The 15,780-nt window shown below is 54.4% G+C and overlaps 7 protein-coding genes across 7 annotated transcripts; 3 read left to right on the forward strand and 4 right to left on the reverse strand.

Moving 5' to 3' along the window:
- Window positions 1-161: 161 nt before the first annotated feature.
- On the reverse strand, window positions 162-1,636 carry NCS54_00079400 (Hypothetical protein; the record flags this gene model as incomplete). The annotated part of the gene is made up of 2 exons (XM_053146433.1): window positions 162-1,070; window positions 1,124-1,636. The coding sequence occupies 2 exons, from the start codon at window positions 1,634-1,636 to the stop codon at window positions 162-164; spliced, it is 1,422 nt and encodes a 473-aa protein (XP_053002408.1).
- A 1,858-nt stretch (window positions 1,637-3,494) lies between these two features.
- NCS54_00079500 (Hypothetical protein) lies at window positions 3,495-4,517 on the forward strand (the record flags this gene model as incomplete). Its single annotated transcript, XM_053146434.1, has 2 exons — window positions 3,495-3,605; window positions 3,657-4,517. 2 exons carry the CDS (start codon window positions 3,495-3,497, stop codon window positions 4,515-4,517), a joined length of 972 nt encoding a protein of 323 aa, XP_053002409.1.
- Window positions 4,518-4,882: 365 nt separating this feature from the next.
- Window positions 4,883-5,446, forward strand: NCS54_00079600 (Deoxyuridine 5'-triphosphate nucleotidohydrolase; the record flags this gene model as incomplete). Its single annotated transcript, XM_053146435.1, has 2 exons — window positions 4,883-5,129; window positions 5,193-5,446. 2 exons carry the CDS (start codon window positions 4,883-4,885, stop codon window positions 5,444-5,446), a joined length of 501 nt encoding a protein of 166 aa, XP_053002410.1.
- A 207-nt stretch (window positions 5,447-5,653) lies between these two features.
- NCS54_00079700 (Pyridoxal kinase) lies at window positions 5,654-6,967 on the reverse strand (the record flags this gene model as incomplete). Its single annotated transcript, XM_053146436.1, has 5 exons — window positions 5,654-6,236; window positions 6,286-6,616; window positions 6,686-6,765; window positions 6,836-6,846; window positions 6,914-6,967. 5 exons carry the CDS (start codon window positions 6,965-6,967, stop codon window positions 5,654-5,656), a joined length of 1,059 nt encoding a protein of 352 aa, XP_053002411.1.
- A 1,113-nt stretch (window positions 6,968-8,080) lies between these two features.
- Window positions 8,081-8,962, reverse strand: NCS54_00079800 (Proliferating cell nuclear antigen; the record flags this gene model as incomplete). Its single annotated transcript, XM_053146437.1, has 2 exons — window positions 8,081-8,439; window positions 8,491-8,962. 2 exons carry the CDS (start codon window positions 8,960-8,962, stop codon window positions 8,081-8,083), a joined length of 831 nt encoding a protein of 276 aa, XP_053002412.1.
- A 1,106-nt stretch (window positions 8,963-10,068) lies between these two features.
- Window positions 10,069-12,151, reverse strand: NCS54_00079900 (Vezatin domain-containing protein; the record flags this gene model as incomplete). Its single annotated transcript, XM_053146438.1, has 5 exons — window positions 10,069-10,733; window positions 10,789-11,240; window positions 11,292-11,758; window positions 11,817-12,040; window positions 12,103-12,151. 5 exons carry the CDS (start codon window positions 12,149-12,151, stop codon window positions 10,069-10,071), a joined length of 1,857 nt encoding a protein of 618 aa, XP_053002413.1.
- Window positions 12,152-13,095: 944 nt separating this feature from the next.
- On the forward strand, window positions 13,096-15,261 carry NCS54_00080000 (Hypothetical protein; the record flags this gene model as incomplete). The annotated part of the gene is made up of 1 exon (XM_053146439.1): window positions 13,096-15,261. The coding sequence occupies one exon, from the start codon at window positions 13,096-13,098 to the stop codon at window positions 15,259-15,261; it is 2,166 nt and encodes a 721-aa protein (XP_053002414.1).
- Between the last annotated feature and the right edge of the window lie 519 nt (window positions 15,262-15,780).

Raw genomic sequence — 15,780 nt, forward strand, 5'->3', positions numbered from 1 at the left:
AAACATGCTTCATCCCCCTTTTAACGTCTTTGCTCCCTCAGATATACCGAAATCATCGTCGTCCGCAGTTCGCCCCGTAGTGGAATGTTTGTCGTATTCGCGTAATGAAGGGTTAGATACGGTGTTTCTCGGATTCTATCAAGGTCACACACGTTAGAAGCTTAGTTGTTGCCAGTTCTGTTTTGAACCTCACCAAGTCGAGAGTAGAGCATGTAAAGAGCCATGCGGTTGCACTCCTCTGTTCCAGTGATTGTCACGAGTCGCTCATTGCTATTGTCCTGCGGTTCGTTAATCTTGATCACACTGTTGCTCATCTGCCGAATCTCGTTGATCTTTTGTCCGCCCTTGCCGATAATAGCGCCAACCATGTCGTTGGGGATGTAGATCTGTTGAGTGATAGGGCCGCCGGGTATCGCGCCACCCATGGGCTGAGCCTGAGGAGCACCGCCGTGAGCCTGAGGACCCGTGTGCGGAGGCATGTGAGGCTGAACGTGAGGGGCGGCTCCGTAGGCACCTCCTCCTTGCGCACCACCATAGTGCATAGGCATGGCTGGGTTGGCCTGGGCCGCGGCGTGAGGGTACTGCTGAGGGTAGGGCGCAGGAGGCATGTGGTGCGAGCGACGGTCGTTATGGCGGGCATAGTTCTCGCCTCGTCCGTAGTGGCCCGAGGCCGGCTGAGGGCAGTATGGCACAACCTGCATACCTCCAGGAATGGAACCTGCAGGGGCACCACTTCGGGTCGCGTATGCGGACGCAGCAGGGCCGCCGAATCTGTCGTTGAGCTGCTCTAGAAGGGTGCTACCCACGTAGTAAGTCGCGATGTGAACAGCATCAGCAACGCCCATCACCACCAGAGATCGCTCGCTCGACATGGGGAGGCAAGCATCCGACGCGTTCAAGCGGGCACCAGAGGCCTCCTGAATCTCGCGGATACGAGCACCGCCCTTACCGATGATGGAACCGATCAGGATGTGCGGAATCAGCAGGCGCAGAGGATACGTCTTGGAGGACGAGGTTGATGATTCGTTCAGCGGCTCGTTGTTGAGGGTTCGAATAATGAGACCGAATGCCTTGAATCATGTTAGTCACAAATTTGCGATAGCAACATGGGAGACAATCCTACCTTAGCTACAGCGTCCACTATTCCGCTGACAGTGAGGATTCGCTCGACGGCGCCCTTTTGATAGTCGCTGACAGTACACCTGGCGTTGGAGAGCTTCCTGATGTTGGAAACGTTCTCGCCTCCCTTTCCAATCACGGTAGCTGCCTCCGGGCTAGAGATGACAGCACGAATATGGATCCAGGTTGTCTCATCGAGTGCGGTGGCCGAGCTGACGGCGTTGGACGAGGAAGCGGCGACGGCAGTAGCGGCAGCCGTCTTGGTCTCGGACCCTTGATCCGCAGCAGCATCGTCATCCGGCTCGGATTTGGCAGTGCCATTCACCTTGTCGTCGGCGTGGCGGTCCTCAGCGGCGATGTCGGCGGGAGCTTCAGGGACCTCGGCGTCCTCGTCGTGCTTGATCTTGTCGAGAGCTGGTCGCTTGGCATCAGGCTGGTCGCCAGCGCGCGAAGGCGATGAGGCCTCCTCCAGAGGGCGCTTGGCCGATTGGGTGGGTTGAGATGGCGAGGCAGACATTCTTGCTTGGATGTAAACGATAATTCACGGACGTACTCTTCCCAGGTACAGTCGAAAGTACGAAACTTTGTTTATTGCTGATCTTGCTTGTCTTATATACACTCAGGGGTTTTCGAAGGAAAACGTGCTGGTGTAGTGACTTCGATGGGATGGCGACTCGGTGAAGTATTCGTGAAGTGACTGGTGTCGCGCTGGAACAGAGCGGGCTGGATGGAAGGAGAAGGGATTGATTCGAGAAGTCGGGCTCAGGTCAGGGCGCGTTCCAGAACTCTTTCAGCGGGCGTCGAATTGGGGGCCCGGGAAGATCTCCTAGACGGTGGGCGGGAAGGAGGAAGGGCGGAGACAGATAGATAGATGATGGCTTGTGATTGATTGAAATGTTGAGTGGTTGTGAGGAGGAGGTGAAGCGATCGATGCTGGGACGGACTTCTGAAAAGCAGAAAGGAAGAGGCACAGTGCTCAGCTCAAACCTATTGACCGCGTGCTCGATCGGGTTGTCGCAGCGCCTCGATGGGATTGGATATCGCGTCGCGAACCGTGGACAGTAATGCGAACGAGGACGGGAGCGCAGCGAGATGAGCAGGGTCGTTGGATCGATGACTCTCCTCTGTTTGCCTGTGTGTGTCGCAAGGGAACGAAACGAAGGCGCCAAGGCTGGGGAGGAGCGATGACCAATCCAAAGGGAGGAAAAAGGGACAAGAAAAGAACAAGGGGCGCTCAGAGACGATTACTGATAATCGCTCAAGAGGCAGAAGATGAGAAACCTCACGGGTTGAATGGAAAGGGAATGGGGGGAGGAGGGAAGAGAGAGATGACACGAGGTCGAGCGATCGATGGATGGGGTTGGGGCGAGAGGAGAGTTTGGGAGAAGGCGGGAGAAGCAGCAGCTGAAACCAAATCGCTCTCTGTCGAATCCTAGGACGGGGATGCGCTGGCCTAGGGTCACGTGCGGCCCCCGCTGGTGAGAGAGCTTGGGCCCCTACCTAGCAAGCCACGGCAGAGGCACAGTGCGGAGAGGTGGTAGGGGTTGTATTAGTCAATTCAGGTTGATATCCTGAGAAAAAGAGGTATAAACAACTTGAACTTGTCTTTTATTTATATCTAGCTTCTAATATTCCTCCAGATCTCTCCTTCTCTCGTTATCCCGGCCAAGGGTGATCAAGTTTGCACAAGCCAAGCTCCGCAGCCTGGCTACCTACACCACGGCGCCCTAAATTCCGGGGAGCCAGGAAGGCTGCCGTGATTTTCAGAGCCACTGAGACCGTCGTTTCAAGCTTGCATTGCTGAGCAAAGTAAGCAACACTGGACAATGGCGTGACACGAGAGGGAAGCCCGAATTAACAAACCTCTTGCGATTGATGGGATTTTCAGTCCAAAGCTTGTGCTTGCTTCGTATCAGGTCCATTGCGTCTCGTGGTTTCTGCATCGGTAGGTTGCTTGTCTGGCCATTGACTGTGCAGCGCACGGTACATACCTGTAAACCACACCTCACCCACTGCGACTTTGCGACGCGCGCAAAACCGAGTATCACATAAACACACGCCCAGGCACCATCCAATCTGCCTCCTCCAAGCGGTGTGTCCCCCAGGCAAACAACCAAAGAAGAGGCTTCACATTGGTCCACTTGACTCTCAAGAAAGCCCTTCACGTGAGGCAGCCTTGATACCATACACAGGCATCTCGCGTGCGCATTCCCATCTGCCGGACCCCCAACTCGCATGATTTGAGGCGCATCCTCCTTCAGGCCGCGAAATTCTCGGCCACATCGTTCTGGACCGTCCTGTTGCAGCGTCTGCTTGCTAGAGTGTAAAAATAGCTCCGGTGGAGCTACCTACCACTCCTTCACCCTCCAGAAAGCATGGATGAGCGATCACAGCGCGCCGAGGCCCAGGCGTATACGGCCAGTCTTGATCAGACACTCAAAGAGCTTCAGCAAAAAGTCCGCGAGCACGAGACCGACTTGGAAAGAGTATGGCATTCCCATTACTTACAGCGCTCATCAAATCTGACCGACAAATAGCTCCGTTCAGGCCATGGTGTGCTCCCTCAGTCGGTAGCAGGTCAGGCGCGGGTCATCCAGACGGCCCTCAAGGAGGTGACGGATTCCGACCCCTTTCTGCCTGCTCCAGGATCTCTGCTCCCGGCATTGCTGGCTCTGCGCAAGACTCATCAGACCATCCAAGAAAGCAATGCGTATCTCGCCTCGCAACGCGCTAGCCACGAGCAGCTGTCGCGTCAGCTCGAAGCTGATCAAGCGCGTCTCAAGGACCAGAACCTGCTCGGGGAAGCTCTGAGCGCAAGAATCCAGTCTCTACGCGATGAACTGGACGCCAATACCAATGTCACTCCAGCAGAAGGGGCAAGGGAACGCCTGCAGGAGCTCCGGAGCAAGAAGAAGAGCTATGACAGGGAGACATCGAAGCTCATGAAGGTGCTCCTCAAGTTCATCGACAACCAGCTGGCCCCTATGCTCGCGGCAGAAGAGCTGGGTGGCCCAGTCGTTGGTGACCTCATGGATATCGATAATGAGGATCTGGCCGCGGGCTTCAACGCGCAGGGGAAGCTGAAGAAAGCCAAGGAAGGGACCGACCAGGACGATAAGCGGCAGCGCAGGATAGACGAGATCTGGGGCCAGGCCGGTGACGAGACCGGGGGACGCCAGGACGAGGTCACAGGGGCGGCCGCCGAGATGAGGCAGCTGGTCGAGGAGCTCCTCAACACACTCGCCGAGGCCAACGGCGACAATTCTGCGTCGTATGTGCGGTTGCCGCGAGAGTCGGCGGCGGCGCGATTCCTGGTGAGGTCCAAGGTTGCTCAGTTTCACCCTCGAGATGCAACCAGGCTTAGACTGGTTGACTTTGGACGAGATTTGGAGGCTTGAGCGCCATCCATAATCATCCTGGACATATATCGTAGAACATAGTTTTACTTCAATGTTCGCATCAAACCGAATACAGTGCGACATATCCTACAAGAAATAAAAATCACCCTACCTGGTCTTTGATCCTAATAGCCTAGAGTTCTCCCTATTTCATCCCATCTATCGCTTCCATGATGCTGGTTGCCAGAGAAGCAACCACTTTAACACCCTAGCCCTCTCATTGGTCAATTGGCCCAACGCGTGGTCCGCGTCGCGTCTCCCTCCCAACCAAGATCGGTCCCCAGTCAAACTCCCCTGTCACTGTCAACCTCTAGATATTCAATCCCCCCTTCTACAATTCCCAGCTTTTTTCACCTTTGACAATCATGACTGCCGACGCTGCTAGCGCTACCATCTCCTCCCCTCCCGCCAAACGAGTAAAGACCGCCGCTACAATGGAAGCACCTCCCGCTCTGCAGATCAAGAAGCTCTCGGACAAGGGCCGGCTGCCTACTCGCGGCAGCGCCTTTGCTGCTGGCTACGACATCTACGCTGCGCGCGACACCACGATTCCTGCCCGGGGAAAGGCTCTTGTCGACACCGACATTAGCATGGCTGTGCCCGCTGGCACCTGTGAGTAACTCTATCTACAGAGTGCAAATCGACATGGATTGCTGACCAGACTGAATCCAACAGACGGCCGCATTGCTCCCCGTTCTGGTCTCGCCTCCAAGCACTTCATCGACACGGGCGCTGGCGTCATCGACGCCGACTACAGAGGCCAGGTCAAGGTCCTTCTCTTCAACCACGGCGAGTCCGACTTTGAGATCAAGGAGGGCGACCGCATCGCTCAGCTTGTCCTCGAGCGCATCTACACCCCCGAGGTTGTCGAGGTCCAGGAGCTCGAGGAGAGCGTTCGCGGCGCTGGCGGCTTTGGAAGTACTGGTTAGAGAAAAGATACCAGGATCTTAGTTACTGGTTCTTGCATGATATAATGAAAAGTCAAGGGATATTACGGCACTAGACTTGGCTGGTAGGGGATATGGATGAGGATACCACGGGGATATTCACAGATAGACTCAAAGAAACAAAGAGTATGCGCTCTTTAAAACGTCTATTCCTCTTGTTCTATATCCTAGTTCTATATCCTGACCTTTCTATATCGCCTTGGCACGGTATTCTGTCGACGGCGAGCGTAAGCAGTCTAGATTCCTTACAAGCTGTAGCTCGGCTGCCTTGCTCTTAACCAGATGAACCTTTGTGTCATTGGCGCGGTCCTGAGGCCTCATCTCGTTAAGGGTGCGATCGACGACGCCGCGCATGCCCTCGCATGTCTTGGATAGCACCTCGTGCATGCTAGCCAGGACCTTCTCGGCGGCGCGGGCGAGGGGTAGCTCGACAGCCGAGACCGAGTCATCGCTGAGCCAGCTGGATGTGTAACGGAGGCTGTCGTTGGCGTTGTAGACTGCCTCACGCATGCGGATCACCATGAGGGCGCCAAACATGTCACCGGTGCCGCTAAAGTAGCAGTCAATGGATGGAAAGACAATCTTGAAGAACCGAGCCTGTCCGGTCGATGTCATGCTCGAGCCCACCACCGACAGGTGTGACGGCGGGTGGTCGGGAGCTTCAAGGTTGACTGAGGTGATGACGATGTGGGGGACCTGGTACTTGTCATGCATGGCCTGGATGGCCTTGTGCAGGCTATCCATGTCGTGGATCTTGCACTCTGAGAGGAGCCTGGGCGAGTTGTTAGCTCAGGACTTGAACCAAGTGAAGAGTTCCCTACTCTGCCTCGAACTGATTCGGTAGGATGAGATCGGCGTCGTGGAGGAGCTTCTTGTAAGCGGGGACGACCTCCTCCGAGACGTAGAGCCTACCGTTGTCGCCCATGACGGGGTCGAGCACCCAGAAGAACTTGCCCGGGGTGTCGGCCGCCTTTTGCTTGAGCTCCCGGCCGATCTGCCCCACCGTGTTGACAGCCTCGGCGCCGGGGATGTATCCCGAGAGCATCATGTCGAAGTCGTCCAGGTATGACTGCTTCAAACCCTCGTACAGCTCCATGATCTCCTGCGCCGAGACTCTGGTACCCTTCCATTGCTTGTAACCGGTATGATTGCCTTGGCGTTTAAAGGATCCTCGGTCAGACTACATGCTCTTTCGACTGTTTCAAGAGGCCGGCTACTCACTAAACTGGACGGTGTTGAGGGCTGCGACGTCGCATCCCAGAGACTGCAGCACAAAGACGGCGATCTTGTTCCCTACATAACTGGAACCCCCGGCAAAGAGTCAGCTTCTGCGGATGACGACTTGGATCTGGAACTCTGGATTCAATTTACCCCGAGACAACCTGAGACGGGTCGCACATTTGTCAGCCAAGGAACCGGAGGTTGAGAGACGAGAAAAAGAGGTCGTACATGGCTGGCGACAGCGAGAACCCGCGTGCCGGGCACCGGAAGAGCATCAGACATGGTTCCGAGGTGGTATTCTCGGGGGAGTATACAAGGTTTCTTCTGTTCACCCTTTCTTCCTCTTCCCTGAGTCAAGAAGTAACCCCAGGTTGAGACCTTTGGTGTCGAGACGTCACTGGACAAAATGCTCTCGCTCTACGTCAGAGCTCCGAGAGAGATTTGAGGTGATTTAAGTGACTGGCCGGAGAACAAACGCCGGGGCGTGAGGTACAAGCAGTTGAAGGTTGGGAGCGACAAGTGAGTGAATGAGCAACAAGGACGGAGCCAAGTCTAGATTTGAGTCAGAGTGGTTGTGTCTATCGATGGAGGTTGAAGGTTGGTTGGTTGGTAGGCAAGTAGTCACGAGGTAACTCGAAGCACCCGTGTCTACCTTAGTCTGCGTCAAGTGGGTAAGGCAAGTCAGAAAGGCAGGTACCTTGGGGACGGACATGCACATCGACGACGTTATATGGATCCTTCCTTTCCTTGACTCAATCTCGCCCCTTCCAGTTTTTTTTCCTGCTAGCGACTTCCATCCCGTCCCGTCTGCCCCGCCAAAAAAAAAAGAGGCCGATGCCGTCCATTGCCCCGCACTAGGGAAATCCTCTCTCTCTGTCTCGTTGACTGTGGCCTCACTCCGCCGACTCGGGCTGTCGCTTAGGCCTTTGAGTCAACTGATGTGGCCTGTTTACTGCAGTGGACAACATGAAACTATCGTGAGGACCGATAGCATGACAATTCGGACACCGATAATTCCAGTGTTAGCATTCAATCACAATGGGGACTCTTCACCTGCAACCTGATGTCATCCATCATCCATGGCAACTGCAAAGCATGTATCATTATCGTCAAAGTAGACGTCTTGTATGGCCAGGCTATCATGACACGCTTGCCACAGTCTAGCCTCTTCATACATAGTCCTTCCATCTAGTCCGTCCGTCCCAATCTCCCAAACATTCCCTCCGTCCTTGATGAGTCTCTCAAGAGTTATATCCCTGGTATTCGTATCCCCGGCAGATTCCCCACTGCGTGTACACATCACAGCCACTTCACCGTATCCTCGTAACCTCAACGCCGGGCTTATAGTCAAGTAGGATGGTGTCGTATCATGTTTTTGGTCGAGTTTACTCCTCATCACCAATCTGTTTTACGGACCCATGTTAGTAAGCTAAAAACAATAGTGCTGAGTATGGGATGACTTGCCTTGGGGGCGAGGTAGAAGCGCAGGTGGCTGGAGCCTGCAATCTGGTACTCAACCAAGAGTGGCACTTCGTTAGAGAGGCAGATCTTGACCTGGTTCGAAAGACCGACCGCCTTGCAGAAGTTGACGAGGTACTTGAGGGAGAAAGTGAGAGAGACGGGCTCCGTCAGCTCAATGGCGACGTTGTTATCAGGCTTGTCGAGGTCGGTGTGGGTGCGCAGCATGACAGAGCCGTTACCAATGTCACCGCTGCATGCAAACTTGACACCGTCCTTGGAAGCCTCGATGACGACTGTTGAATTCTGTTAGCAGGGTAGTGGCAGCCCTTCAAGTCTGTACCAACCTGATTCTGACATGGCCATCAGATCCGTGCAGATGCGTCGAAACTCGCCCGAGGGCATCGCAATAGTAGCGGCATACTCGGTGTCGGGGATACCCAGGTGCTCCTGGTCAATGTCCATGAGCTTGAGATCGTACTCGCTGATGCGGTCGTTCTCTGCGTTCTCAAAGGCCAGGTTGAGCACGTCGGGCCCATCTTCAGCCTTGAGGGTCAACTGGTCCTCGTTCTGGGCAGCGCGCAGCACCTTGGTCAGCGAGGTGAGGTTGACACCCAGCGAGATGTTGCGATCGCAGCGGTAGGGAGAGAAGGCCTCGGCCTTGAGCATCATGGAGACGAGGGCAACATGCGAGTTGTCCATGGCCTGGAGGGCGATGCCAGTGTCATTGCAGTCGAAGTTGCAGTCCTGGACCAGGTCCTTGATCGAGTCCACCACCTTTTTCAGGATCTGGGCCTGGTCGAGTCGTGCTTCCAACATGTCTGCAGCCGTGATCTTGTTAGCCTGTGCTGTGCTTGTGTTTGTGCTGCGATGCTGCTGGTGATGGAGCGATGATGGGTTTTGCGCGAAGCTGCCACGCAAGGGGCGGGGCAACCGTGGGTTGCTGGGGAACAACTGACTGAGAGAATAGACTGGTAATCAGATTAAGACGAGGAGAATGGAGACGCAAGAGTCAATGGGCTGATATAAGGAAATTGGCGACAGAGACGGAGTTGTCCAGAGCAGGGGAAAAATTAGAGATTGTTGATGTCGTGAATCAAAAGGTGGAAAACGGGAATGGATCTAAGATTGGATTGTAGGCAGGCAGGCAGCTTACCGAGTACCTGCCTTGCCTCTAATTTAGCACAGCGCCTGCGGTAGCCACTTAACGCGAAGGACGCGGGCGCGGGTAGGAGCTAGCACGGCAACGCGTCAAGACGCGGGGCATTACACGTGCCAACCTATCACATCAACCTCTTGACTCTCATATGTAGAGGATGGAATAGCCAGGTTCTTATTCAATTAGACCTATCAAGGCCTTGTTCTTCTGTTATCAACCTAGGACGATCCACTATCATACATCCAAGTATCTGACAGCTAGGTAGTTAATAATCATTATCTTTAGAATGCAATCAATCGATCCTTGACGCAAAGAAACAACCTGGGCACACGGAGTGTCATGTACAGGTATGTGTGCCGTCAACCTCGTGCAACGGTTCTGGTACACGTTGTCCCAGGACTCCCGTTTGACGAGGGAATTGCAACGGCCAAGCAGCCCAGTTCAAAAGCAAAAAAACATTCCCAATCCTAATCCCCTGCGCCGTTGCCTAACCTTAACCCTTCTATGAAAAAGCGCCGCCCACAAAGAACTGACCATGTCGTCGTGACGCTGCCTTGATGCTGGACGTTTCTATCGGTCTGTGTTTGTCTGTTTGTTTGTTCAGGTTTGATGTATACGTGATTGAAAAGCGAGTGTAGAAAAGCGTGTCCGTCCATGCCTGGCCAGGTGATGGTGATGAGTGAATGGCGGGAAGCGATGACAAAAAAAACTGGCGGCGAAAATGATCGTGACGTTGTGATGGTCGACAATATGAAAGAGATTCGTCCTACATCGACACAATCCTTCCTGCTGGTGCGCTGGCACGCGTTCGTGGTCGTAGATTAATGACTGTCTCCAGCTCGCGGAGCATTCCTTTGGTTGCGTCGATGTGCTGTCGTGCGATGGCCTTCTGTTCCCTCTCCTCTCGAACCTTAAGGATCCTCTCCTCTCTCGTGAGCATGCTTCGCGGTCGTGGCCGGGCGACTGCCTCAAATACTTCGAGGTTCTCGTGATCTGCAGACCCGGCATAATCTGAATTCGGAGGAGATTCGCCTGTAAGGGCCTTGAGCGCTTCGGCTGTTCCGCCACCTTCATCCACAGTCGTCAGTCCGCTCAGGGAGCTTGCAGGCGACAGCAGGGTGCTCATGGATGAGAGCCTCTTTTCGTTCCTATCGATACCGAGTGCTAGAGCTGCTCTACCTTCCTCCCATGCCGCCATCAAGTCTTTTAGGTCCATGCCAATTGACTCAAATTGCGCCATGAGATTCGGTCCGAGCTCCGAAATGTCGTTAGAATCGTTGAGTGTGCGATCTGACTCTTCTCGGAGTAGTTGAAGCTTCGCTTGTAAGCCCCTGATTCCACTCGAGAGCGAGTTGAGTTTTCGTAGTTGAGCTCGCCAACGTTCTCGTCCAGGTGTCAGAGCATGCTTCGGCGTTGGTGGCGAAGTGAAAGCTAGATAAGGCGTGTGAGCCAGAGCATCAGGTGTGGGATATTGCATGAAACTCACTTTGTTCTTCGCCCAAGAGAGTCTGCAGCCTAGCAGATGCAGAACTGGTCGAGGCATTGAGGTTCAGAAGGGATTCAACAGCAGTCGTCCAACGAAGCAAGTCATTGGCATCGCCGCTGGCATCAAGGGCCAACAAAGCGCAGAGAAATAACTTGCGGACGATGAAGAAACGGGCAGACAGGATCTTGAGCGTTCTCAACGACTCGGGGTCGTCAAACTCTTCTTCGTTGAATCCACGGCGTGCATCTGACATGTCGAAATCGGTTATGTCGTATATGTCGTAGTACTTCTCCAAGTCTGTCTGTTCCGCGAAGCCGTTGACTACAGTGCAGACTTGGTTATATGCATCAAGAACCTCGGCCAACGATTCCTTAGCCGCCTTGCGCAACCGAACACATTTGCGTGTCTGCGCGCGATCCTCGATGCGGCTAATGGGAGGCAAGGGCGCGCTTCTGCAAAATAGTTAGCAAAGAGCATACCAACGAGGCTATAAATAGACTGACAGTCGGTATCCTCTGGAGACCAGCTCAACCTCCTGTATAAGAGAAAGCGCAGCTCCAGATGCGGTATCGAAAGCGTGCGAGTGCTCAATGAACGCCGTGATCTCCGAAAGTGATTGTGACCGTCGATAACGCAACCATTGTCTCCTCATATAAACTTGGCCCAGCAACATCGCAGCCGCGCATAGGATGAGCAAGAAAATGAGTCTCTTTCTCGTAACGCCACTTTCCACCACCCAGCTCAGTATAACTGCAATAGCAAGAGCCGCTAGAATCGATGCCAGGATGCCTTCGGTCGATAACAGAGATTTGGCTTCGTCGTGTGGTGGTCCGTTGGGGCCATTGGCGGTGAGCTGGTGTTGTCCCAATCCCGAGTGACCGCTTAACAACTGAGAGGCAATAATGGTATATCTAAATTGCTCGAGAAATTTGGCGTTATCCGCTCGATCGATACTTGCTGCTACGGCCGCCTATGGAGTAGACATTATGAGCGTTGTCGAGGGATAACTTGAGGCCACATTGACATACCGAGTAGTTTCTCCGCATGGAGCGCAACACCGAGGGCTTGGGAACATCTAGTTGGAGAGGGTTGGGCACTTTATTACGGAATCTTGGCTTCACCAAGGGTCGACCAGTGGGAGCGAAGGGAGATGGACTGGAGGGTGGTGAAGGGCTGGATCTACCGGCGGAGGATTCTGGTTCTGGCGTTGTCGCGCCAGGCGCCCAGTCCGACTGAGGCTCATCTCCCCCATCTTGCAAAATGTCAGCCATCGAGGCGAATATGTTGGTGGACGAGGCTGAGGAGGGAGCTCACCTCTGAGGTAGTCGGCGAACGGGGTCTCCTCATACACCACGGGCTCCATCTAACTGCTGTGTGACGTAGTCGGGGGCGATACGGGATGACGCAAAGCCATCGAGCGTGTGACGGTGAAAGCGCAAGCGCGGACAGTCTGTATGGTTAGTGTGTTGTTGTGGTGGTTTCGATGGGGAGTTGTTCAAGTGCAATGTTCAGGAGAAGGCGACACAAGGTGATAGACGACAGTGGAGGACAAGGACAGGACAGGCCAGGCTGGTGGTTGAGGGTCCCGATTGGGGAAGCTCCACGGCTACCGTACGGTCCGCGCGCTTCAGCGGTCAACCCGGTATCGACAAGGATGGCGGATAACTAGACGACCGACGGAGAGATGCTAGAGACCGGTGATGCACAGAAGCGAAGTATCAATGTCAGGGCGAGCGAGCGGGAGCATGGACCGTTGAGCTCTTTGGTCCTGGGTCAAATTTCGGGGCCGAGATTGATGGGTATCATTCGTCAACGCATTGAACGCAGACGCAGGGAGACGCAGGGACATGGAATCGACTGCACGCGGGAGAAATAACACGACGTATCAGCGCACAGCAAGGGGCTTCTGGGGCCTCCTAGCCGCATGGATTTGGCTGTCAAGTTCGGCCAGCCTGCTTGTGGTGGCGGAGTCTTCAGGGGTTTGTCATTTGGGGCGGGAACATGCGCGAGCTGCGCTAAAGGGGTGGAGTGCATTCCAGAGGAGCTCAGCTCGGAGAAAGGAATAGTATTTATCCGAAGTCCTTTGAGGTGCAGCTCGGACCCGCCGACGCCGGTGCCTTACCTAAGCCCGAGACTCCGGGGTAAAGCCATGCTAATCGGCTCTTCCCTGGTTGGCTAGTCCAGATTTTGAGAAACTTCAGATGCGACCCCGAATAGTACATCCCACCTCTCGAGCCTCCCACGCCTCCTCGCCCGTGCTTCCACGGCCCCGACTTTGAGCCGCCTCCCTGACCGCAATGAGGGCGGATGCCTGTGACAAGGTCCATCACGCGAGCTCGCCCTATGCCCCTACGATGTGCCGTTGCGTGCTGTCGTTCGGGCATACACCCTACCTCTCCGAGCTCGCCAGACGCAGTCTGGATCACCAATGCCGTCCTGAACCGAGCCATTGAGCGATTCCACCATGCCCATCCGATCCCATGCAGGCGTCTCAGCTCTTGCCCGGGCCCGATCGAGAGCCGGCGACGTCTGGGCAAGCGCCACATGACCGCCATCCTCCCCGAATCTCGCGCCTCGCCTTTACCTTGGACGATCGATCTGCCCTACAACCTCGGGGAATGGACCTGGGAAGCTCCTAATGCTCCAGCAGACCGCCACAAGAAAAAGCTGAGCCGCTTCGAGCGGCTCATCAGATGGCTTGAAGGACCCACGCAGGAGGACGCTTCGATACCTGCTCCGACACCCACAAACCCAGCGGAGACGATACCAGCAGAGACCGTACCAGCGGAGACCATATCAGAGGCCCAGGAAGTGCTGGCTGAGTTTAGAGATGCTCTCGCCGGCCTCCAAGGGAGACAGAGCCGAGCGAGTCTCTATACGGCGTGCGGACCCTACACGAGCCGAATTCTTGAATTGATTCGGTTGAGAGCGATCTCCCTCGACGACATGACATCGGCCCTGGATCCATTTGACTCGCGCATCAGGGAAAAGGTGCCCGTCCAAATCCTTGACTGTATCCACGCATGGTACCTGCAAGAGGTCGTCCACGCTATACATGCCAGTCGAACCGCACCGTCACATGATGCATTCGGCAAGAAGTTTTGGGATCAATTCTTTGACCAGGTGATCGCATTGACACCGCAGCGACCGACATTCCGTCTCTTCCAAACACTTGTTATCAAGGGCGTACAAAAGATATCTTTCAAGACGGTTCCCGAGTACTATCGGCGCCTATTCCGGGCGCACATCCTGCATCAGGCGTCTCTCCCTGAACAAAACGCAGCCCGAGCCGCAGAACAACATGCAACACTTTTCGAACAAGTCAAGTTTTTCAGGAAGGGAGGCCTTGTCGAGTTCTGCAACAAACTAATCGAATCCTGCATGGAGATCCCAGGTGACGACGAGTTTCGCAAAAGAATTGCCTATCACCTGCTCCAGACCTTGGCGTATATCATCCCCCTCAGCAAGTCGACTTTCGGTCGGTTTGCCAGTCGGATCAACGGGACAGCCCCGTGGAGAAAAGAGGAGGCCTTCATCCTCGTCAGAGCCCGCCTGCTCTCGAAGGCGCGCAACCGAATCAATGTGGCAGCATATTACCACCGATCCTTGAACATGCGCGACGGTCACCACTGGACCTGGCTGATCAAGGCTGCACTCGGCGACAGCTCGGAAAGACAGCTCCAGAACCTGCGAACCCTGACTCACTCCTGCAACATCGTCGGCAACCTGGACGCGCTTCTCATGACAGCAGCTCGGATGCCAAACGGCGGGTCGCTCCTCCGGGATATCTTGGTTGCAAGTCGCGACCCTTATGTCGCTGTCGCCGCGTGGGCGACATACAACGAGGGACGAGACACAAAGGCCAAGTGGGGCTGGCATATATGGCTTCCCTACATCAGAACCTTGATAGAGGACCCTGAGATCGACGTCGCCCTCATCTGGGACGCTATCGACCTTTTGCCGTTCAAGTCCATCCAGAGATTGCCCCCGAGGTACCATTGGGAAGGCATCGGAGACAGAATGACGTTGCTGGAGAGGATGGCTGACTGGTTCATGTTGAGGACCGACGTCACTCCTCGCCAACAGCTTAGATTCGTCGAGAAGTGCATCGCGCACGGCCAGGTCGCAGGAGGACCCATGTCGAAGCGCCTCATGGCCAACCTAGCCAAGCTTGTCATCAGGGATCTAGAGGAGGGCAGCCTAGGCCGCACCGCTCGGCTGCAGTACCTGATCAAAATGGTAGAACTGCACCTGGGCCCAGAGGAAGCGGCGAAGGTCAGGCATCAGCTAGAAGGATGGAGATGGATCGTCGTCAACCAGGACTTTGGCAACAAGCCCAAGACCAAGTTTGACCTGGAAGAGGAGCTGGACGAGCTGGGAGTGGAGATGGATCAATACGAGTCTCGCCAGGGACTTTTGGAGGAGGACCTGATTTCTGAATCTGAATATGACATTGAGGAGTATGGGAGCTAAAGGGACGATTCAATGAGCAATGTATACTTTATTAAAAAGCATTATAAGGCATGAGGTGTAAAAGGGGGGGGGGGCGTTTGGAACTTGAACCAAGGCCAAAGCGATGGGCGTTGGGACCAAGGTTGATGATATATGCCCGGATCTGACGTGAGCAGTCAACTTCCTCGGAGTATTTGTATGTATAACAATGTAAAAAACACCATGTATCAAGTACATCCGCTATAAGTTGGGTCAAGAGGAAGTAAATTCTCAAAGTCAAGGTCAGTCACCATCAAGGCACAGTTGAACCAGAATTGAACAACCAAAGTATTCATTTGAACGTGTCAAGTCACACCATCATTACAACAAATCTAGCTACATGTCGGGCCCAAGAAATACAACGACTCATAAGGTGAGAAGCACAGGGCATGACGAATACAAAAGCAGGGCTCGAGAGTAAAAAAGAGTAAACGGAAAGCCGGCCGTTAAGAAGGAAAAAAGAATAAAAGTAATACAGGTGAAATAAGAAGAGAAGAAAAA

The sequence above is a fragment of the Fusarium falciforme genome, chromosome 1 (assembly GCF_026873545.1).
Source record: "Fusarium falciforme chromosome 1, complete sequence".
Taxonomy (NCBI): domain Eukaryota; kingdom Fungi; phylum Ascomycota; class Sordariomycetes; order Hypocreales; family Nectriaceae; genus Fusarium; species Fusarium falciforme.